The 17,182-nt window shown below is 59.3% G+C and overlaps 1 protein-coding gene across 1 annotated transcript in view; it reads right to left on the reverse strand.

Moving 5' to 3' along the window:
* The window catches only part of TCF7L1 (transcription factor 7 like 1), a 17,423-nt gene extending 4,269 nt beyond the window's left edge, over nt 1-13,154 (reverse strand). Inside the window, exons 1-4 of the mRNA XM_027669436.1 lie at nt 12,948-13,154; nt 12,809-12,869; nt 11,516-11,632; nt 2,187-2,290 (exon numbers count right to left, since the gene is read on the reverse strand). Coding sequence (XP_027525237.1) covers nt 2,187-2,290; nt 11,516-11,632; nt 12,809-12,869; nt 12,948-13,148 — 483 coding nt within the window. The 5' untranslated portion in view covers nt 13,149-13,154. The remainder of the gene's footprint in view (nt 1-2,186; nt 2,291-11,515; nt 11,633-12,808; nt 12,870-12,947) is intronic.
* Between the last annotated feature and the right edge of the window lie 4,028 nt (nt 13,155-17,182).

Below are 17,182 nucleotides of genomic sequence, written 5' to 3' on the forward strand. Positions count from 1 at the left end.
CTGTGCTGGCTGGAGACACCTCAAGCCATGGAGGACACCCTGGGGTGGTGGCAAAGAAGTTTTGGGGGGACACAGGGAAGTTTTCAACCCTATGTGCCTCTACAGACCCCAATAATGGTGCAAACTCCCAAATCCCAAATGGCACAAAACTTTAATTCCCAAATCTCTGCCCCAAAGAGTGCAAAGCCTCAAACTGCAACCCACAAATTTCTGTCCAAAACAGTTTAAGATTCCTCTCGAATCTTAAACCCCAGATGGTGCAACCCCCCAAATTTAAACCCCAAGCCCCACCCCAATGGTGCTGCCTCCCTGGGAGGTCCCTGTGCCTGGGGGTGCCCCCCCGTCCCCAGTCCTTGGGGTACCACTATCAACCCCAGATTACTGGCATGCGAGAAATCAGTCCCATATTGGGGGGGGGGCAAACACAGGGGGTTTGGAGGTGCTTGGGGGTTTTCCCCGTCCTGAGTTAAATCTTGCTGTGACACTGAGGTGTCTCCCCAGCAGCCCCCCCAAAGAAAGGCACTTTGTGTAGTGTCTGGGGGGGGGTGCAGAGGCGTTTCCCGCAGACAGCAGGAGGGAGGGAAGGTCCCTGGAGATGCCAGGGCTGGAGAATGTGGGAATGTGGCTGGAGCAGCTGCCTGCAGGAATTTCCCCACATACAGACCTTCCTGAGCTGAGGCAGCTGGAAGGAAAACCCAGGAGGAGTTTGGGGGAGTGTTAACTCTTCCAGGGCTGGCAGGTTCCTCCCCCTTGCATCACCTCCTGCCACCCCCAAAGTGTCCCCTCTGAAGCACCTCTTGCTATCCCCCAGTCTCCACCATCCCCCTCCTGCATCTCCACTATCCCATCTATCTCCTCCTGCACTCCACATCCCATCCAGCATCTTCCCTTGCATCCATCCCCTCCTCTGCCTTCAGTATCCCTGACTCTATCTCCAGTATCCCTTGTTGCACCTCCAGTATTCCGCCCCTGCACTTCCAGTATCCCCTCCTCTTCATCTCCAGTATCCCCCCTCCATCTCCAACATCCCACTCCTGCATTTCCAGTATCCCACACACCTTCAGTATCCTCCTTCTGCCTCCATCCCCAGCATCCCCCCACTCCATCCCCAGTATCCTGCTCCATCTCCAGCAGCCAGAAACCCCCATCACATCCTCTCCCCGCTGGCACCCCAGGACCCCCCACCCAGGACCCCCTCAGCACAGCACAGTCCCAAAGCCAAGATGAGGATTCCCCATGATCCAACCGTTCCCACAGCTGCCAGCACACGGGTTCCCCAAAAACCTGCTTCCCTGTCTGACCCGGCTGCCACAGGGCCACTCCTCATCCCCATCCCAGCACAGGGATGCTCCAGTGCCTCCATGGGGAGACTTTTGGCACTGCTGGGATAATCCCACTGGTGTCAGGAGTCAGGACTGGATCTGTCCCTTGGCAGCTGGTTGTGGAGGAGGCTGGGAGCCAGGACAGCACACACCCGGAGTGTGCTTGGCATGTGGGTGACCCCTGACCCCAGGTCGCTGTGACCCACCAGCTCAGTGTCACCTGTGGGCTGTCACCCATGGGCTCAGTGTCACTCGTGGGCTCATTATCACCCATGAACTCACTCACTGTCACCCGTGGCTGTCACCTGTGGGCTCACTGCCCACCTGTGGACTCATTGTCACCCATGGGCTCACTGTCACCCATGGCTGTCACCCAAGGGTTGTCACTCACGAGCCCACTGTCACCCCTGGGCCCACTGTGACCTGTGGGCTCACCACGACTCGTGCATTCACCATCACCCCGGGCATGCCACAGCCCGGCCCTCCCTGAGATGCAGGAGCTGTTCAGGTTTGACAACCCCCCAAATCCGGGTGACCCATGGCACAGGGACAGCCCCAGGGCACAGGGGTAGCCCCACAGCCACGCCCAGGGTGATGTCCCAGGTGCCTCCCCTTGCAGCCCTGCTGGGGTGACACTGGGGACCCCCCACTGCCCATCCCCATCCCCAGGGGATGAGCCTGGATGAGACCCTCGGTGCCCCCCCCTCCATGTCCCCCCCACCGTGATCCCCGTGACCATGCACAGGGTAAGGCAGGAGATGTCCCCCCAATGCTGAGGGGGCTCCCTGGCCCCCCCTCGGGACCCCCTGCCCGCTCCCTGTCACAAAGGGGCTTTCTGGGCCGCTCTGTAAGCGGAGAAGGCGCGAGGGGATGGGGAGGGGATGGGGACGGGACAGGCAGAGAGGCAGCAGCGGGGGAAGGTTTGGGGGATAAAAGGCTGATTCTCATTTCGAGGCCATTTCGGGAGGCTGGGGAGGGGAGGGGGGAAGGGAAGAGGGGGGACCCTTTCAAAATATACAAAGAGTGGGGGAGCTGGTGAATGGTTCAGTGGTGATGTGGAAAAATGACCCCCCCGACCCTTTTCCTTCCCCATCCCTCAGCTCCAGCTGGGACACAGCCCCCACTGCCCCCCCTACCCCCGTCCCCCACGTGGGGATTGGAGCTGTGAAACAGCAACAAAAAAAAAAAGAGGAAAATAGTTGAAAATCGGTCACATTCCAGAGAGATTAGAGCCAGTCCTGGGTCCTTGTTACCAGCCAATTAAAAACAGGGATAACCCCTTCCCTGCCGGAGCCCATCCCTCTGGGAACCCTCTGGGAACCCTCTGGGAGCCCCCAGACCCTGGTGGAAGTGGGACAGGGGGATCCCCTCGTGCCCAACTCAGGGTGTTCACGACAGGCTTTCCACTCCTCTTCCGCACAGGCATCGATCCAGCTGCAAGGGTTTCCCTGGGAAGGGGGAAAAGTGCTGCTGGAGAAGTCCTGGCTGGGGCTGGGCTGGGGCTGCATGTCCTAGTGTGGCATGTCCGGGTGGGAGCTGTGTGTCCCAGGATTGCATGTCCTGGTGTGTCATGTCCTGGTGTTGTGTCCCAGTATCTTATTGGATATCCCAGAATTGCACATCCCAGCATTCCATACCCTGGTGTTGCAGATCCCAGCATTCCACGTCCTGCTGTTGCAGATCCCAACATTTCATCTCCCCCTGTTGCACATCCTGGTGTCCCATGTCCCAGGACTGCACGCCCTTGTGTTCCATGTCCCACTGTTGCACATCCCAGCATTGCCTGTCCTAGCATTGTTTGTCCTGGAGTTTTGTGTACCAGGATTCCACGTCCCAGTGTTGTATGTCAATGTGCCCAAGCACCACGTATCCCAGGACTGCACATTCCGGTGTTGCGTGGCCCAGCATCACACATCCCAGTGCTGTGTGTCCCAGCACCACGTGTCCAGGTGAGTGTCTCATGGCCTGGGATTGCATCTCCCAGTGTTGCATGTCCTGGTGTTGTGTGTCCCAGCATGGTATGTCTCAGGGTTCCACATCCTGGTGTCACATGTCCCAGCAGTGCCATGGAGTAGCCTGTCCCAGGATGGTGTCCCAGCTCTCCGTGTCTCAGCATCGCATGTCCCAGGACTGCATGTCCCAGGATCGCACATCCCGGCATTCCATGTGCTGATACTGCATATCCCAGCACTGTTTGTCATGGGCCTCATCTCCCAGGATTCCCTGGCCCAGCACTGTGTGTCCCAGGCTGCTGTCCTGTCTCATGTCCATGCAAGATGCAATTTTTGAGGGAAATGGGTGTTCCAAGCTGGATGCACTGCATCCACGTGCCCAAGGCTCACCCATCCCAGATTTACTGCCTACCCTGGTGCTCTGTCTCCAGGCTCTGCAACTCATCCCAATGCTGCACATCCCATCATTAATCCCAGTGCTGCCTGTCCCAGCACAGGCTCCTCTTCTGGGATCAAAGCCTCAGGCTCGGCACCCACCGGCCTCATTTTAGGAGAAAAAAGGTCTGTTTGGGACCATTTTTCCAGGTAAAACATTACCCGGAGGCTCTGGGGCAGGAGCCTCTCTGCTGCCTTTTCATTTGCCTGCAGGTGATCCAACAGGAATCACCATGGAGAAGATCCAGGGGATCCCAGCACCCGGCTGCTTCATCCCCACCCCAAAACTCCCACAGATGAGCTGGAAAGCACCTAGGAAGATTCCCACTGGTATCCATCAGCATCTATCCATCCCATGCCATCTCCATCCCAGGACAGGACTTGGGGGATGGTGACCCCCAGGTGTCCATCCTCATGCCATTCCCTTTTCCAGCCCAAATTCCCAGGGCTTTGCAAAGTCCCCCAAGTCCCCTGGTGCTCCCAGGAGGCCCCCCCCCATTCCCAGCCTGCTTACACAGAGGTGGGATAAACAACAGCCTCTGCTCCAGCTCTTTTTCCCAAAATCATGCTGGGGAGACAGGAAAGGCTTGGGGGACGTTTAGTAGAGCCCCATCAGGGTGGGAAATGGGGGCTTGGGGGATGTTTAGTAGAGCCCCCCAAAACTGTCCAGGTGTGGCTGCTGCCCCAAGGCATCCCAAGGTCCTGGCCTTGAGCAGTGTCACCAGCTGGTTTGGGAAAAAAACACCCAAATCTGGTTCCATGTGTCACAGTGGGATGGGATTTTTGAGGGAAGTGGGGATTGTGGGCTCAGTGTGTCCAACTCTGTAAAACTTTGTGCTTGGGAGTAAAAAGGTGCAAAAACCCCAAATCTGCCCTGGCAGGAGCGTCTGGGGCTGCACCCCAGGATGCTGTGGAGGGGGGAGTGTCAAGTGGGAATGGGGTGGGGGCCCCAAACAGGGGGAAAAAAGGGGAAAGGGGATGGAGGGACATGGGAAAGGGGAGGAAGGAGGGAAAGGGAAAAAAAGGAGGGGAAACATGGGAAAAGGGAGAGAAAAGGGGAGAAGGGGGAAAATGAGGAGAAGGGAAGGGGGGAAAAGGGGGAAGGGGTAAAGGGAGAAAAAGAGGGGAGAAGCAAGGGGAAATGGGGGAGAAACGGGGAGGAAATGGGGAAGAGGAGGAAAAAAGGGTGGGAAAAGGGTGAAAAAAGGAAAAAGGGGGAAATGGGGAAGAAAGTGTGGGGGGAGGAAAACGGGAGGAAGGAAAAGGGGGAGGTAAAAGGGGAGAGGAAAGGGGAAAAAGGAAAAAAAGGGGGGAAATGTGGGAAAAGCAAAAGGGGAAAAAGGGGGAAACTGGGGGAAATAAAGGGCATAAGGAAGGGAGAAAAGGGGAAAATGGGGGAATGTGGGAAAGGGAAGGAAAAGGGGGGAAAAAAGAGGGGAAAAAGGTCCTTCTCAATGGCACTCATGGGACACGGAAAGACAGTCCACTTAGGGAGTCAGGAACAGGAAGGTGTTGGGGATACACCAGTCGTGGGGATTCGTGTCCCCTTGGAGCTGGAAACGGAGCAGGAAGGGGAGAGAAAGGGAAAGTAGGGACCCAACCTGTCACCCTCCTGAGCCGGGATGGGGTGTCCTTCATACCGCAATAAATCATCCCAATGTCAAAAAGCAGGGAGAAAACCCAGGAGCATCCCAGCCCCACAGGGCCCATCGCCCGTCCTGCAACCCCCCACTGCGTTCCGCTTCCCTGGGATAATTGGGAAGGGAGAAATCCCAATTACAACTGGATTTACAGCCCAAGGAACGAGCCATAAATCTTCCCCCCCACACGCCCTCCCTGCAGCCACTTCCCAGCCAAATAATCTCCTCCAGATGTTGCCCATGAACACCAGGACAACAAATTCAAGCCAGGAGACCTTTGGGGGGGTCTCCTGCATCCCCACATCCCAAGGAGAACCTCAAAAATTCCTGATGGCGTTATTTTCCCATCAGGATTTAGGGTTTTTCAAGGGTGATATGGGGGTGATGCAGGACACATCACCATGTCCTTGTCCAGCATTTTTTGGGTGACACCAGCCAGACAAAGGGTGTTCCAAGCAGGGACAATGATTTTAGGGTGGGAATGAGAGCTTGTGACACCTCAACAATGGATGCTCATCCATTCCCGTGACACAGCCCAGACCCACGGACACCAGGTGGGAAATGCCAACAGGGCTGGGATGGGAAGGTGGAAAAAGTGGCCAGGAGATGAAAAATAAACCCCAAAAAATCTCAGTTTGGGATGAGCTCAGAGTGGTGGCACTTATCCAACCTCATCTCTAGCCACAGAACCTCCTTCCCCATCCCAGGGATGTCGGTGGCATCCACTGAAGAGCTTGGCCCCAGCCCCGCAGAGGAAGGTGGAAGAGGGAACTTGGGATGAGAAGGGTGGGAGGAAGTGGGATGACGCTGGAGGGATGCCAGGACATGGCCGAGCTGGCTCCTGGGATGCAGCCTCAGCCCAGAGTGACCCTGGCACAGGGACACTCCGAGAATCCTCCACACATGAATGCCCTTAGCATCCCTTGCCATGAGCACCCTGGGCATCCTTCACCCACAGATACCCTGAGCATCCCTCATCCATGGGTGACTTGAGCAGCCCATGTACACCCCAAGCATCCCTCACCTATGGATGCCCTCAGCATGCCTCTCCCCATGGACACCCCGAGCATCCCTCATCATGTCCTGAGCACCCCTCACCCATGGGTGCCCCCAGCACCCCTCACACACACACCAGCCCTGGAGCAGGATGGGCTCAGTGCCTGCTGGGCTCCCCACTCCCTGCCCCCCCTCCCAGCTCCCCAAACCCCGTGGCCCTGAGTCCCCCCTTGGCTTTTGTCTGCAGCTCCCGGCCCCGGCCTCAATGGATCCATTCATCCCGCTGCATCCGCACGGGGGATCCCGGCGGGAACAACAGGCTCAGCCTGCCCCGCCACCAACAGTCCCACCTCCCCAAAGCCCCCCCGACCATCCTGGGCATTGGGGGCCACAGCTGCCATGGGACTCCAGGGGGTCCTGTACCCCCCCGGCAGCCCCCATGGGACACCAGCACAGCCAGCACAGCCTGCCGACCCCCCCTGCCCTCTGCCCGAGGCTCTAGATGGGATCCCCAGAGCTGCAGGATTCCCAGGGCTCTGGGATCCCCAGGGCTGCGGGATACCCGGGGTGAAGGCACAGAGTGACATCGTTGCCAGAAAACACCACCAGTGCAAACCGTGAAGCCGCACATCACCATCACCCCCTCCCCACCCTCCTCGGACCTTCCCCCACACCGTCCCCTTTCCTCCCAAAACCCCCCTTTCCTCCCAAAACCCCGACACGAACACAGAGAGAGACGGAAAACAACACGATCCCGGCCCCCCCCCCCCCCTTCCCTCATCCCTCCTCTTCCTCCATCCGGGATGTACCGGGCACTTCCCCCCCGGGTTCCTCTTCCCTCCCAAGCTCCCGCCAGCGACTTCAAGGAAGGAAAACTAATGAAAAGCAGCTGCTGGGAATTCCAGAAGGATGATGAATGCGCCTCAGTCCCGGAACAATCCCAGGGCTGAGCAGAGGCGCCCCGAGCACTTACTTCATCGCTTTAATTTGGGAATCGTGTTGGAAAAGGGAGGGAGGAGGAAGAATTGAGGGGGGGGGGGAAGTCCTCCTGTAGGTCTCATTTAGGCCCTACAAACCCCGCCCGCAGGGTAATTAGCCGAAGAGCATAATTAAGGAGCGCGATAAAGGGGCCATTGTGTGCGGCGGCGGGAGAGTCTGGGAGTGGGGAAACTGAGGCACGGGGAGGGCTCAGGGCCGGCAAGGATTGGATTAACCCAGCAGCTGCACAGAGCAACACGGAGAAGCCAAAAAGTGTGAAAAAATCCTTTTTATCCTTAATATTTTCCAGGTGGGGAAGGAAGGCGGCACTGATGGGGGAGGTAAATCCTAAACAAACCAGCAAATCCCAAACCGGTGCAGGAGGAAGGAAGAACTGCCACAGTCCAGAGACGCAGAGCATCGAATCAGCCCCCCCGAGCCAGAACCCCCCCATCCCAACACTTTCATCCGCATCCCAACACCAAAACCCTCCACACATCCCAACACCAAAACCCTCCACGCTCCGCCAGAGCTGCCAGCAAGACCCGCCCAGTTTTCGGAGCAACCTTTTTTCCTGCCAAAAATCTGTATTTTAATCATTTTCTTTGGCAGCAGCGCAGTTAAGGATCTGTTTTCTTTAGGAGACAGATACGGCTCTGTATCCTCGAGAATTCATCGCAGGAATGGTGCAAAAAAAAGCCGGAATAAGCCCAGGTTACAGATTTTTCCCTCATTTATTTTGGGATCACAGCCCGCCGAGGCTCATTAATTACATGGAGGTGCATTAATTACACTGGCATGGCGTCGGGAGAGCTGTTTGGATGGAATTCCATGCCTGAGGAAGGGTTGGATTTATTTAAATCCTCGCCTCCAGACTCGAATTCCTGGGGTTAAACTGGTTTATTTTGGGAATAATGCCAATCCTGTGCATGGTCTCAGCTTCGCCTCTCTGGCAGTGCCGTGCCTGGTTCCCATCCCAAGCTGGATGAGATTCCCATGCTGGGATGAGATTTTACCCCTGTATGGATCCAGCTAATTCTGGGTTTGGGATAAAACCCATCAACTCCACATGATCCTGATGGAATGGATCCAGCGTGGTGGCAACAGAGATTTGCATCCATCTAGTTCATGCATGTCCGGAGTTTTCCCTTTCATCCCACCTTGGAGACCTTTGTGTCATTAGGAATGATCCCAAGGAGCCAAACACAGGCTCAGGGGTCCCCAATTCCTGATTTCCCCTGGAGAAAACTGGGCTGAAACGCTGCTCCAAACACCAATGCCATCAGTAGGTTCCAACAAATTCCTTCACCGTCTGAGTGAAGCCCCAAAAATATCCCCCAGACAGAAATTGCCAGGGAAGTGATACTGGGGTGGGTGGCCACTTGCCAAATTTCAGGATTCTGTTTGGAAATAACCCAGGAGCAAAGTGAATACACCCAGACAAAGGGCAGGAGCATCCATCTGTTGGGGGGTTGGCACAAGGATGGGCCTTCTCCCAGTCTGGGGTGCAGGAAGGCACTGTGTACCCAGATTCCCAAATATTTCTCAGATTTCCATCAATTTCCCAGATTCCTAAAGACTTCATAGTGAAGAGCCGTGAAAGCAGTGCTTCCCTGCCCAGCATTCCAAAAAAGTGCTCCAGTGGTTTGGCTGCCGTCAGATTGAACCCATGGATATATCTGTCCCCAGGATCCATCACCTTCCTGGCCACCTCCTTGGAGCATCTCCTGGCCACAGAGATTATTTGGGGTGTGGGGTTTTTTCCCCCAAAATCTCCCCTTTCCGTGCAGTTCGATCCACAGCTCTTGGCTGCGGGACGTGAGGACAGGATGCCACCACCACCGGGATCCTGCAGATCAGCTCATTTCCTCCAAGGCTGGGGTGAGAAAAGAAGGAAATGGAAGAAGAGCTCCCAGTGCAGCCTGTGCCTCCTGCCACCCCAGCGCTCTGCGTGTCCGGGCTCGTCCGCAGCCTCCTGGGATGCAGACGGGTTTGGCTCCGTGAGCTCGGTGCCCTCAGGTGACGCTTCACGTGGGGATGTGGGGATGCTGCACCTGGCTGGACGTGGTATTGGAGAAGTGCATCCGCACGGATCCAGGAGGGGACCGGGAAGGCTGTGCCTGGATGTCTCCGGCACAGGACTGGGGTTGCTGTGTCCGGATCGATCTGGTACAAGATGGAGGATTCTGAGCTCAGTTGGATCCACTATGGGATCAAGAATGTTGTGCCCGGCTGGATTCAATGTGGGATCAGGGATGCTGTGCCCAGGTGGATCTGGTATAGGATCAAGGATGCTGAGCCTGGCCAGATCAAGTATGAGGTCAAGGATGTTGTGCCCATCAGGATCTGGTTTGGGATTGAGGATGCTGCACTGACTGGATCTGCTGTGGGACTGAGGATGCTGCACCCAAAAGGATCCAGTGTAGGGTCAAGGATGCTGTGCCTGCCTGGATTCAGTACAGGGTTGAGGACATTCTGTCCTGCCAGATCTAGGACGAGATTGGAGATCTTCTACCCGCCGGGATCCAGTATGGGATCAAGGATGCTGAGCTTGGCCTGATGCAGTGCAGGACCTCTGTCCTGCCAGAGCCAGCACAGGATTGCGGATGCTGTGCCTGGCCAGAACCAGAATGGCATCAAGGATGCTGTGCCCAGATGGATCTGATGTGGCACTGGGGATGCTGTGCCCAGCCAGATCCCACCCAGCCTCAGCAGCATGACAACATCCAGGGTTCAGTCCTGGGATCCAGGGTACCTCTGCTCCAGTGGGAGCCCATGGACAGGGGGGAGGTTTGTGACTGGCACAGAGCTCAGCCCCTCTCAGTGCCCGAGGGGTCCAGCCCGGCCTCACCTGGCGGTGCCACAACATTCACCAGTCCCCCCCACTGCCCCCAGTTTGCCCTCCCTCCCTGATAACCCTCACTCACTTGGCTCCACGAAGAGGCCCCAATCCGTCAGGATTCAGCCCTAATCTGCACTTTCCCAACCCCACTCATCCCTCCAAAACATCCAGGAGGCACTCCAGCCCCTGTTAATTAATCCCCTTTCTGGGATTCATTAAATCATCATTAGTGGCTGCTTGTGACGGATCCCAACACCAATCCCTTCTCATTATCCCAGATTCCTCGCCAGTGTTTGGCATTGCAGCCAGCGGTGCATCATCCCCAAAACCTCATAATCCTAAAAGTGACAAATTGGGAATACAACCTTTATCCAGCCACGGGCCAAACACCATGATAATTAGCTAATCCACCCTCCCAATCCCGGGATTTGAGCTCCATGGCCACCCCAACCAGTTGCTTCCAGGAAAGCAAAAGTAGGAAAACCCTAAAAATACAGAAAACTCTCCACGCAACACCAGCTGGATTCTGGGATTTCAAACCATTATAAATGCCACAACTGTTGTTATCCCATATATATCCTATATGGGAACGTGGTTTCCTATGGATACTGGGGAAACAATATGTGGAAAAGCATCGCCGGAGCAAGAAATACCCCTGGACAATTCAGGAATGGGCTGTGATGCTCCAGCCCAGGATGCAGTGGGTATCACAGCCGGAGTCCCCATCCCTCCCAGAAGGCTGAGGATGCCCCAGGGGGCTGAGAATTCTGTCAGTGTCCCCCCCCCCCATCCCAGGATGGCACCAGGAGGGGAAACTGAGGCAGGGAAGGGCCTCATATACCTCATACAAGGTAGGGAACACCTTATATACCTTTATACACCTAAAACACTTTTATATCCCTAAAATTACTTTAGGGTACTGCCTAGGAACGTGAATGGGATGGTTTGGGGATCGAGGGACACTGCTGGGGCGGGGGCATGTGGGTCCCCCTCTCCATCCCTCCCCCCGAAATTCTCGCTCAATCTGCTTAATCACTTCTCCCCCCGCGGGAGAATGTCGGACCATTAACGGCTTTAAAACCCTTTTAAATGAGAAAAGCGACAGCTCAGGGTCAGGTTTCGGGGCGGATCTCCTGGGGTGAGGCCCCCCCCAAACTCCCCACCCCCCCCATCCCCAAAGGGGCTAAGTGAAGGGAATAACCCTAATTTCTTGGGGGGTTTATTTAGCACCATGTGGTCGTTTTCCTGCGGGACGGGCTGTAAGACTTGGGGGAGGCCCGAGCATCCCCAAAAGGTGGCAGAGAGGTGTTAGGAGGGGGTCTGGGGGGGCACTTACGGTGCGGGCGCCGCCGGGGGAGAGGGCTCCGTTGGCGAGGTAGGGGCTACCCAACTCGGGGAGCATCAGGAAGGGGTAGCCAGGATAGGGGGGGCCCTTAAAAAAAACCCCATCTTGTTGTCGTCTGACCACTGGGGAGAGAAGGAAAGGGGAGGTCAGGAGGCAGAGGGGAAGGGGGGCACCCACGGAGGGAGGCAAGGCAGGGTGCGTGGTGGGGCCTGGGGAGGTCTCTCTGGGAATGCCAAAGTCCCTTGGGATGTCCTTGGTTCTTCGCGGGGGGGTCCCCATTTAGGGGGGGCGGGTAGGTCCTTCTGGGGGTGCCCAGTGCCCAGTATCCTTCTGGGGGGGTCCTTTCTTCTTCTGGGGGAGTTCTCTCCACTTGTAGGGAGTCCTAGACAGGTCTCTCTGGGGTGCCCAAGTCACTTTGTAGGAGTCCTTGGTACTCCCGGGGAATGGTCCGCACGTGGGAAGCCGTGAGTAAGGTCCCTCTGCGGGTGCCCGAGTCGCTTTGGGGGTCCAAGTCCCTTGGGGGGTGTCCTTGATTTTTATAGGGAGGTCCCCACTTGGGGGGACCTGGGTAGGTCCCTCTAAGGGTGTCCAAGTCCCTTAGGGATCCCTGGTTCTTCGGGGGAGCAGGGGGGGTGTCCCGACTTGGAAGGGGCCCGGATAGGTCCCTCTCGGGGTGCCCAAGTCTCTCGGGGGTGTCCTTGGTGGTTCTCGGGGAGTCCCAGCTGCTGGGTGGCCGCGGGAGAGTGATCTCGGCGGCACGGGGGTTGCCGGGGGGCAGAGGGTCACGGTGCTAGTCACTCCCAGAAAGGACCCAGCTGGGGGGGGGGTCCGAGCCCGGCTCCTCCGTGGGGCGGGGGGCACCGATCCACCCGTAGGGGAGCGACCGGGGCCGGTAACCGGGGCGGGGGGGCGGGACACGACACGGGGGAGGGGACACGGGGGCTGAATTTGGGGGACACGACGGGGGGACACACGGGGGGGGAGTTGAGGACATGGAGAGGAAATTACGGGGACACGGGGTGGGCACGGGGTGTTGAGGCCACCAGGGAGAGGAATTAGGGGGACACGGGGTGGAGCAGGGGGACCCGGGGGCGATATATGGGAGGGTGAGTACACGAGGAGGGGGACACGGGAGGGGGGAACCGGGAGACACACGAGGGGAGACCGGGGGGGGAGACATGGGGGGTCCCGCCCGCAGCCGGGGGCGGAAACAAAGAAGTTGGGAAGTGTCGGCTAGTCCCGGGGGATGCAGCGGGGAGCGGGAGGGGAGGGGGGGGCCCGGGGGGGGGGTCCGGTACCTTCTGCCAGAGAGTCCCGCGGCTTCTGGAAACTTTCCCGGGGCGGCGGGGGCCGCTCCGCCTGCGGGGAGAGGCGGTGAGCGGAGCGGGGCCGGGCGGGGGTCGCGTCCCCCCGGCTTCCCGCCGCCCCCCGCCTCACCTCGGGGCCGGGGCCGCCCCCGGGGCCGGGGCCCCCGCGGTTCTCGGTTTCGCTGACCAGCGAGGACTTGAGCTCGTCCAGGTCCCCGTGGGCCGAGCCGCGCCCCGCGCCCTTGTCCTGCTCCTCGCCCTCGTCCTGGAAGGCGATGAGCTCGTCGGGGGCCCCCAGGTCGTCCCCCCCCGTCGGTTCCAGCTGCGGCATCGTGGGGTCCCGCCCCGGCCCCGCCGGGCCCCGCCGCCGCCGCCGCCGCCGCCCGGAGGGTCGGGAATGCGCGGGGCGGCGGGGCGGGGAGGAGCCGGGATGCAAACCGACACCGGGGGCCGGGCAGGGGCTCGCACCGCCCCGCCGGCCCCGCACGGGTCCCGCCGCCGACTCCGCACCGGCCCCGCACCGGCCCCGCCGCCCATGGGGCGCCCACGGGGCGCCGGCCGGTCCCGTCGCGCCCGGCGCTCCCTGCACGTTCGGGGTCCCCCGTTCCGTGCGGGGTCCCCCCATCCCATCCGGGCAGCCCTCATCCCATCCAGAGGTCCTCTGCCCTATCCAGGGTGCTCCAGCTGGGGTCTCCCCCGTCCCATCCATGGGGTCACTTCCCATCCGAGTGCTTTCAGTGCATCCATGGTCTGCCACATTCCGTCTTTTTCCCCCCCATCCTGCCCTCGTCCCCCCATCATGCCCAGAGTTCCCCTATCCCATGCAGGTCCCCGATCCCTCCCACAGTGATCCCTCCCATCTGGGTGCTTCCACCCTGCTGAAGTTGTCCGTACCCCGCCCCCATCCTATTTAGTTGCCTTCACCCTCCTGAGTGCCCCCATCCCACCCAGGGTGCCCCCCACCCCATCCCATCATCCCTGTCCTGCTGGGGTGCCCCTATTGCATTTTGGTGCCTCCATGTAGCAGGAGAACCCTCATCCCACCCAGGGTGCCCCCCACCCCATCCCATCATCCCTGTCCTGCTGGGGTGCCCCTATTGCATTTTGGTGCCTCCATGTAGCAGGAGAACCCTCATCCCGCCCAGGGTGACCCTGACCCACCAGGTTGTTCCTATCTCATCAGGGTGTCCCCATCCCACTCGTGTGTCCCACCACACTGGAGAGTCCCCAGTTCACCCCAGTGTCCCTGTGCCCCTCCCCAGGGGATGCTCAGAGGGGGTTCCCCATCCCTCCCCAAGGCAGGAGCAGGGTCCTACCATGGCGAGACCAGCCATCCTGCAGGACAGACCCACTGGAAAAACCTTTTTCCCCCTTTTTTTTTTTTTACCCAGTGGGCTCGTTTCCCCATAATGGGCATCCACGGGGGTGCTGGGGTGGCACCCAATGGGGCTTCATCCAGCACCTCCAAACCATTGTCTTCGTCTCACTCCATCACCCACAGCCTGGCAGTGAACCCCAACCTCCCACCCCCAAACCCCCAGTGCTACCAGGCTCCACCACCCCCCGGCAGCCCCTCTCACTGCTCCACAAAGGTTCTTCAGTTGCTTTGCCTGAAATACTCCATGAAAAGGCTTTTGTACCATCCAAATCACTGGTGACCCCAGTCCCCCCTGCCCAAGATTCCCAAGGAAAAGCAGGAGGCAGCTGCGGGGGGGTCGTGCCGGACGGCCCTTCCCTGCTCCCAGCCCTCCAGATGTTTTATTACCCTCTGTTTAATTAACATTTCCAGCTGTTCTAGCCCTGTGCTGAATGGGGAGCTCACGTCTACCCCTTCTTCCTAAACAGCTCCATGGTTAGAGGAACATGTGATGGGGTCCCCTTCCCACGTGGGGTGTGGATGTTTCTGAGGGAGCTGTGTGCGCCCCAGGATGCTAAAAAATATAAATTATTACCTTAAGCATTACTTTTGCCCAGGTTCCCCATAAATAATGTGGGATGAGCTCTCGAGGAGTGAGGATATGACTGGTTCCTGGCATTGGCATGAATGTCCCATGTCACCTAGCACTCCCCAGCAACTCCCAGCCTTGCATGTCCCCAAGTCATAACACGGGCACCATCAGCACTGCAGTTTTGGGCTGTTTCCCAACATTTTTGTAGGTCCTATAAACCCAAGAGAGCCTCTAAAATGGGTGTTGAGGTGATGTTAGGTGGTGTTTGGTGCTCTGGGAGTGATGATGGGATGGATGGATGGGGAATCTGTGGGATGGAGGGGGTTGGGGAGTCTAAGGTGGGACCATCAGACATTCCAGGACCTTCAGCCACCACAGGAGCTCAACAACCCCGGGGAGTCTCTGCTGTTCCTGCACCCATGGCCACCCCAGGAAGCCTGGACACTCTGGGACCCTCAGGTACTCAGGACCCTTGGCTACAGTGACCCAACACCTACCCCAGGACCTTTGGCCACTCTGGGAACCTTGAACACCCCAGGAATTTTGGACACTCCGGGATCCTCATCTGGCCCAGGACTGTCAGCCACCCCAGGACACTCAGCTGCCTTGGGACTCTTGACGATTGCAGGACCCTCAGGCACCCCAAGACCACCCCATTCACCATCTCCCATCCCACTCTCCCAGATACATTTTTCACTGGAGATTGGGGGCACAGGGGGGACCCCCACATCCCTCCAACCCCCCTAAACCAAAGCCTGAAGCCCCAAGGAGGAAAATCCTGGCACAGCCCTGTCACCATCACTGTCACTGGGGACAAATGGGGGGGGGCAGGGGGGCTCCTTAAGCTCCACCTCACCCTCCCGGGGTAGGGGGAGCTCGGTCCCCCGTTATTTTCCCTCTGGGTGACAGTGGTGTCTCATGGGTGGGTTGTTCTCCCCGTGGCCCCCCGAGCCCGGCAGGCCTCGGAGAGTTGAGACGCCAAAGGAGTTCTGAGGAGCCCCTCCACCTCTGCTTCCCTGCTGCTCGCCCAAATTTTGGGTAACCCCGAATGTGGAGGAAGGCTCTGGGGAGAGAAAGGCCACTCCCAAATCCCCCGAGCACCCCGTTTGTGCTCCAGCCAGATGTTGGCAGCTGGGGAGGGCTGGGCTGGGGAAACAACGAACTGCTAATGGCCCGTTAGCACATGCTGGGGACACCCCCGGGCGAGGGTCACCCTCTGTCCCTCCCGCACCAGGTCACCTCCTGTGTGTCCCCCCCCCCCGGTCACCCCCTCCCCCTCCCGGACACCCCCCCCCCCCCCCACCCGGGATGCTCCCCCCCCCGCTCACCTCCTGCCCCGCTGTGCAGGTCATCGCCACGGGGAGGAGCAGCATCCCTGCTGGGGGGTGCAGAATTTTGATGATACGGGGTAAAACTGAGACGCATTTGCACCCCAAAAAGCTCCAGGATCCGAGGTTCGGCACCTGAAGTCACCCCAGGTGTGTCCACCCCAGGTGTACCCCCCTCAGGATGAAAAATGGGAGAAATCCCCGGAACTGCCGATTTTCTCCACAGAGGGGCTGCGTTAGGGAGTACATTACGGGGTACGGGGACCGGGGATGGCTGTGTGGGATGGGGGGACCCCCGGGGCTGCACTGGGTCAGGGAACCCCAAGACCACCTGGGACCGGGTCTCCCAGAACAGCTCGGGCTGGGGGTCCCTGAGAACTGCCATTAGGGTGGGGGACTCTGAAAACCCCCATGGGATGAGAGTCCCCGAAAATTGATCTGGGACAGGATCCCCCAGAACCGCCCAGGAACGGGATCCCCAAGAGTCACTCTGGGGTGGGGGTCCCCTAGAGCTGCTCTGGGACAGAGGACCCCAAGGAACACCCGGGATGAGGGGATGAGACCCCTCTGAACAGCTCTGAGGGGGGTGCCGAGAGCTGCTCTGTGACAGGGGACCCCAAGAGCCCCCGTGGGGTGGGGGGGGTGACCTGCGCTGGGACAGGGGTCCCAAACCAACCCCCGAGGTTCGGCGGAGGCGGGGTGATGGGGGGGCGAGGCGGCCCGCGGGGGGCTGGGGGCGGGGCCTGTCAGTTCAGGGGCGGGGTCGCAGGTAGGGGCGTGGTCTGGTGACTCGGGGGCGCGGTCTGACGGCTCTGGGGCGGGGCAGGGCCGTCTGTGGGCGGGGCCGCCGGTGAGGCGCGGCGGGAGGTGCCGGTGACACCGGAGGAGAGGGGGCGGTGGCGGGGGTCGTCCCGGGGGGCGGTTCCGGTAGTACCGGCGGGGCGGTCCCGGCGGGGCGGTGCCAGTCCCAGGGGGCGGTGTCTGAGGCGGTCCCGGCGGCAGTGCCTGTAGCACCGGCGGGGCGGTGCCGGTGCCGGGGGGCGGTCCCGGGGGTGGTCCCAGGGGAGACGCCGGTAGCACCCTCGGGC

Source organism: Corapipo altera, unplaced genomic scaffold (genome assembly GCF_003945725.1).
Source record: "Corapipo altera isolate COAL_440 unplaced genomic scaffold, ASM394572v1 347, whole genome shotgun sequence".
NCBI classification, from domain to species: Eukaryota; Metazoa; Chordata; class Aves; order Passeriformes; family Pipridae; genus Corapipo; species Corapipo altera.